This window comes from Mytilus galloprovincialis, chromosome 1, assembly GCF_965363235.1.
Source record: "Mytilus galloprovincialis chromosome 1, xbMytGall1.hap1.1, whole genome shotgun sequence".
Taxonomy (NCBI): domain Eukaryota; kingdom Metazoa; phylum Mollusca; class Bivalvia; order Mytilida; family Mytilidae; genus Mytilus; species Mytilus galloprovincialis.
The window spans coordinates 104,299,275-104,305,941 of record NC_134838.1 but is presented as its reverse complement, the minus strand read 5'-3'; the positions used below and the strand labels follow the sequence as shown (position 1 = coordinate 104,305,941).

The following is a 6,667-nucleotide window of genomic DNA, read 5'->3' as shown; positions in this document are numbered from 1 at the left end:
CATACAAAACATAATTTAGTATGATGTTACTACTATTCACAATTTCATATTAAAGTATTGATTCCAGAAATACTGGTAATCATATTTTTAAAAAAGAGTCTGAAATTGTACCTTTAGATTTTCGAAATGAGCACCCTTCAGTTAATATACAACATTCAAACAATAATGTTTATTATTGACTCAAATTTGATCTGTCTAACCAATGACATGTGGGCTAGCTGTTGTTTGATTGGATGGCTGTAGAAAGGTATCGATAATATGAATTACGCCGTTCGCAACATTGATGTCGGGGTTTATTACTCTAGCATTATCTACCATAACATGTCCTGAAATATATATATCAAACTGTTGTCTTACTTGTTGTTGGATCTTCAATTAGCATGATTGGTGCTTTTATCTTAATATTTTTAAGTGTAGCCCGCTGTAATAAATCAAGCTGAACATGCAAGGTTATGCATGATATTTGTTTATTAAATAAACGACAACGTATAATTTTTCGTTTTTCCTTTTTCATATCATTATAAATTGTTATCTCATGTTAAAAATAACCTCTTGGGCCAAGGTTTGTTGTACTAGACAAGTTGCTATAAATTCATATTTTCAATAGACCAAGATCATTTTTGGTGTCCAATATCCTTTTTTTTCTATATGTAATTGTAAATAGTTCACAAAGTTTAATACTTAATTTTTAATCTTGCTTATGATAAAGTACTTACCGTTAGTATAACGTATTCTAAGGTTTTGACCTTCTACAGTTGGAACCATCATGCCGTCTTTTAATCCAGAACTGTAAAATGTTCCTTTGACATAATGGAAGCGCAATAATCCTGCAAAAGATATTTTGTAATCAAACATAACAAGTTGACTTTATAGGGTGTTGACTAAGTATCGATTGGAACACCAGTAGTTCCAACTTTTTGAATGTAACGTCCGATTATATTTCCTGTTACGTAACCTTATTTTTCCGAGTTATACTTCTGTTAATTATTGACAAAGGCAAACACAAACAAATACACTTTGTTCAAAAATATTCGAATTGTCTGTGTAACAGCTTCCAAACTGTTCAAAGATGAACTCATTTAGATATTGAATAGATAATTCGGATCATATCTAACATATATTTTAAACACTTACGCCTTGAACCGTCAAGTGTTAAGAAATTGTCACTTAGAAATCCTGCTGGTAATTTGTCGAATGCGCTGTCTACTGGTGCAAATAAAGTAAATGGTCCTCCTACAATTAAAGAAAAAATTAAAGCTTCAGCTCTAAAAAGGTCTTATTCTTGAAATCACAAAATTTTATAAGTTAGTATTTTTGATATCTAATGTTTGACCAAGACTATCATTATTATTCATTTTTTCCGAAGTTAAAAATCGTTGTTCGAAAAGTTGGTTTTAATGTTTTTGTTCCCTCTTGTTCTGCAGCGCGCATGGAACTTAACCTTATCATAACTATACTATAACAGTTGTATTATATATGTTTCATAAAGTGAGATAACAAAAATACCGAACTCCAAGGATGATTCATAACGGAAAGTCGTTTATAGAATGGCAAAATCAAAAGCCCAAAGATATCGAACGAATGGAGAACTGTCTTGGTCATGACTTGCTACAGACATTTCCTTATGTAGAAATTTGTGGATTACTCACTTGTCTAGAGTGTTCATGAGTAATTAAAAGTTAGGAAGATATGCGTCTTAAAAATTATTGTATAGAACAGTTTTTGGCTGTTGTTAAACATTCAATTTGTTTTAATATTAAAAGCAAATTAACAAAAATACCGAACTTCGAGCAAAATTCTCAACTTTTTTGTTATGATCATCAAATATGTTTTTAGTCATGGGCGACATTTACACATGGTATCTTTTTACTCTTAGTGCATAATTTCTACATCAATGCAACATAAAAAAAAAGAATTCCTGTAAATAGTGATCCACGAACCTGCGAGCTCTGCTTGTAAGTCAGCTCGGATAACAGAATAAACTAACTGTGAAAGGTTTGGCTGTGAGGCAACATACTGGAGGAGTGTGTTGTCTGGTAATGGGTACATGACACGGTCAAGAACATGAATGACACCGTTACTGGCGTTTTGGTTTGTCAGTACGACTTTACTACCTTCTACTGTGGCAACCTGTGGTCAATTATAAGATAGTCTTAATCGATTTAAATAGCAAAAACATTCAACATCTGAAATATATCTATAGAGATACGTACGGTTAAATACAAGGATTTTTACAAGAGTAGCTTTTTTTTTATTAATTCAATATTTTCACCAAGAAAATTATCTAGCCTAATGCAAGTCGGAATATTACAATTAAATAAATATATTAAATATCGCAACAAATGCTTGTTTTCCCCGAACTGGGCCGTGTCAACGAAGCTGTCCTAGGACTAGGACATGTCTTAGGATGGTCTTAGGATACGTCTTAGTCCTTAGTCAGGTTAACGAAAGTGTCCTAAAATAAGATATGTCCTAAATTTGGTCCTAAAGTTAGGATATACAAATAGGTGTCTTAGGATAGTCCAAAAGGTTACAATGTCCTAAAAGGTAATAAAAACAAAATTTTATTTGCATTTCTTTATTACGTTTCTTGAATAAAAAATTGGCAGAAAGTACATTATCTTCTAGCAAAAATGAATTTTCAAAACAAGATATTAGCAAAACATATAGTATTTGGATACAAAATATCAGATCAAAGGTATAACGGTTTTAATTATTTCTTGACAATTATAGGTTTTTGTATTTACAAGTCGTACTAATGTATCCGAGCAAAAACTGAAATTGTTAGATGTGTATGCTATGCTATTTTGGCGTTAATATTGATTCACTTATAGGGTCTTTGCATCGGAACTAAACACACTTATTCAAAAACCAGTTGTTGGCATGACACGGGTTATGTTCTTCTCATATATGTTATGATGGTATGATACTAAACCCCTAACGGGAAGGATTGTGCCTGATGTTCATATGATGAAATCATAATCTTTCAGTCAGTTTAATTGAAGTCTGGAGCTGGCATGTCAGTTAACTGCTAGTAGTCTGTTGTTATTTATGTATTATTGTCATTTTGTTTATTTTCTTTGGTTACATCTTCTGACATCAGACTCGGACTTCTCTTGGACTGAATTTTAATGTGCGTATTGTTATGCGTTTACTTTTCTAGAGGTATTAGGGGGGGGGGGGGGGGTTGAGATCTCACAAACATGCATTTTTGCGCCTATTCAGGAGCCTCTGGTCTTTGTTAGTCTTGTATTATTCTAATTTTAGTTTCTTGTGTACAGTTTAGAAATTAGTATGGCGTTCATTATCACTGAACTAGTATATATTTGTTTAGGGGCCATCTCAAGGACGCCTCCGGGTGCGGGAATTTCTCGCTACATTGAAGACCTGTTGGTGACCTTCTGCTGTTGGTTTTTTTTTCTATGGTCTGGTTGTTGTCTCTTTGGCACATTCCCCATTTCCATTCTCAATTTTATTATAAAGGAGCTACGAAGGTTTATGAATGAGAACAAAATAGTATCTCACAATGTCTTTTGATAAAGATAAAAAGATTGATATAATTGATGGAAAAAAAATTATGTTAATATTTTATTATATTCTGTGTATTTTCCTGGATACTCAGAAAGTATTTCACAGGGATACTTTATTGAAGCTTGGACAATGAAGTAAAGTTGTAACAAGCAATTTGAAGAATAAAGAATATTTATTTGTTGTTAAAAAAAAAGGAATATTACAATTATATGAGGGTTATGTAATTTTAATATGTTGAATCATGGTATTTAGTCGTTTAATAATTATATTCAAACAGCCAGTTGATTTTCCAACAGTATTTAATTAAACAGTCATTATGATCTTAAAAACCAAATAAATGTTTTAAAAGATTTCTCCTTTGGTAAAAAAAAAAAACACCCAAAGAAACCACTGATGTTTAAAACAACTTGCCTGTCCACCTTGGTAAATATTAACTCGAATGTTAAGACCGGGCACCAGTGATGGAACAATCAACTCATTGTTTGCCTCATCGGCGTAATGCATTCCTGATACTACATGGTATTTCAAGACTTTCTGTAAAAGCGCTTTATCAGACTGAAGTTTCTGTAATATTTCTTGTGGGACAGCAGCGAATGCTTGGTCGGATGGAGCAAATACTGTAAAAGGACCTAAAACACACAAAGTCATATTGGATTATTGTCAAGTTAATAGAAATGTTTAGAGGGAGACTTATACATTGATATGTGTAACACTCGCCAGTCAGAAACGTGCCCATTTCCCCACACGTGTCCGTATGACGTCATGAAAAGTGGACACGTATTGGGCGTAATTCAACATGTTGATGATGTCTTCAACTATTGTAATATTGCAATTCATCCTAAAACTATAATTTAGCCACACATGAAAAATGTGAAACAATTCTAAACAGATATATCATGTTAAGGAGGGGTATTTGCGAAAAATACCAGTCGAGAGAATGTTAAATTTCGCGAGCAGTACGGCGAGGGAAATTCATTCTCAAGACTGGTATTTTTCGCAAATATCCCTCAAGAACATGCTCTATTCGTTTTAATTACACCTTATGTAAGAATCCTGGGTTTTGATTGGTTGATAGCCAGACTGAGTGTATTTTTCACCAATTTACTGTTATCAAATGAATATCGAACGCCGCCGGGGTATATGCAAAAAGGATATGCCTTTTTTACCCTCTCTGCCGTGGTATTTGCCAAAAAATACTCAATCCGACTGGACGCTTGTAACGTCATGATCATCAATCCGATTTTGAAAGTTAACATGCGGTGTAATTTTAACAGATACTAATGACCTTATCTTTAACAAAACAATTAAAAAAATCCAAAAAAGTAGACTTGACCCAACGACAACCATACTGGCGTATAAATTTGTCCGCCAGATGGGCATTTCGTTTGCATAACGTTCGTCAGTAGCGCTCGAATAATAACAATTAAAAAAGAAATTGAAAAGCATTCAAACAGGAGCAAACTTCTTATTAGTGAAAAAATATTTATGAAAGTTATAGACTTATTACAAATTGTATTACTTACCTTGAAAAGAAATAATCATAAAAAGGCTAATTAATTCATACCTCCATTTGCAAGTGTGTTTGTTAGTCCAGCCTTATGGATCAAATCAACTAATGTGTTGGCTCCAAGACTGGTAGCTTTCTGTATTATATTAGCACCATAGACAGTGCAAAGACATAGGGAAAAGCACACTAAAATCTTCATGTTGTGTTAGAACGGTTTGGTTAATTTAGGGAACAATGAACATTTATATCAGACAATATATATATATATCATGGAACTGTTATACAATACATAGATAATGATCACGTTGATTTGTGATAAGGTCACACATGGCAGTACTTCTGATGACACGTGTGAAAGCTTATACAAATGTCATAAGCGACGATCTTTGACTGTCAACATTTATTAAAAAATGAAATAATGAAAATACCGAACTCCGAGAAATATTAAAAACGGAAAGTCCAGAATGAAATGGAATAATCAAATCCTCAAACGCATCAAACGAATGGATAACAACGGTCATATTCGTGACTTGGTACATGCATTTTCTTGTGTAGAAAATGGTGGATTAAACCTGGTTTTATAGCTAGCTGAACATATCACTTGTTTGACAGTGGCGTCAAATTCCGTGATATTGAAAACCTTGTATGAACAAAACAAGCAGACACGATTGGTAAAATTAGGGATATAGCAGTGAACATTGTGTTAGAATATTAATCACTATAAAACAGAAAAATATGTAACAAAGAAGCACAAAAAGGCATATAGACAAAGCACATTAGCAAATACGAAAGACAAGACTACGAAATTACCCATAGCACAATATCACAGTGAAAGGATGTATAAGTACGGAGCCACGTTATATGCAACACAGAAAAACAAAAATGCATAGACAAAACACATTAGCAAAAAAGAAAGACTAAAATACAGAAATGTACCATAGCACAATAACACCATGAAGGGATGTATAAGTACAGAGCCACGTCAAATAGATATCACACAAAAAAAAAGACGTAATAGTAAAAGCAATATTCATAAAAAAACAAATGAAAGAATGCTATAATACGTTATTAAAATGATAAACAACGTCAAAATTAATGACATTCAAATATAATTATATGTTCTATGCATTTATGGTTTCGTGTGTATTATAGAAAGAGAATATGAGAAACTGGTAATAAAGTAAATAGTACATTTCATCATATTTACCTTCAAACTTGTTATGCACATTTTCAAAATAAAATCAATGTTCACCGAAAATAAGAACCGGGAAGGTGCATAAGCTATCTCAAATAGAAACTGCTTGGATCCTTTCGAAAAATAGGGCTCCAAGAATGTATATGACGAAAACATATAAGTTCATCTTGTTTTCATATTTTATCAGTAATACAAGAATAGTTTGCCATCATATACTGATTTATGGAGATAAGATATATATATATATATATAAACTTTAAATTCAAGACAAATTTCCACAAAACAGACGGTATCGGAGGGTGCAAGGCACAATTGGTTTTAGTTTAAACATATTTTATTTGTTCAAATACAAATTGGATAAGACACAAATCAAACAGACTTATGAAGTCGTCTCCATTTAACATTTATAGCAATATAATACAAAAATATATGCA

At 32.5% G+C, this 6,667-nt stretch overlaps 1 protein-coding gene across 1 annotated transcript; it reads right to left on the bottom strand.

Moving 5' to 3' along the window:
* Positions 1-154: 154 nt before the first annotated feature.
* On the bottom strand, positions 155-5,268 carry LOC143052795 (transforming growth factor-beta-induced protein ig-h3-like). Its single transcript, XM_076225927.1, has 6 exons — positions 5,096-5,268; positions 3,943-4,160; positions 1,941-2,130; positions 1,135-1,233; positions 717-827; positions 155-326 (listed from the first exon to the last, which is right to left on the bottom strand). The coding sequence occupies exons 1-6, from the start codon at positions 5,235-5,237 to the stop codon at positions 196-198; spliced, it is 891 nt and encodes a 296-aa protein (XP_076082042.1). The 5' UTR covers positions 5,238-5,268; the 3' UTR covers positions 155-195.
* Between the last annotated feature and the right edge of the window lie 1,399 nt (positions 5,269-6,667).

Excerpts from the sequence above, each read along its gene's own strand:
- LOC143052795 (XM_076225927.1), bottom strand. The coding sequence starts at position 5,237 with ATGAAGATTTTAGTGTGCTTTTCCCTATGTCTTTGCACTGTCTATGGT. Across the intron at positions 2,131-3,942 it reads ATATTTACCAAGGTGGACAG|GTTGCCACAGTAGAAGGTAG; the intron begins GCAAGTTGTTTT and ends AATTGACCACAG. Across the intron at positions 327-716 it reads TAGAATACGTTATACTAACG|GACATGTTATGGTAGATAAT; the intron begins GTAAGTACTTTA and ends TATATATTTCAG.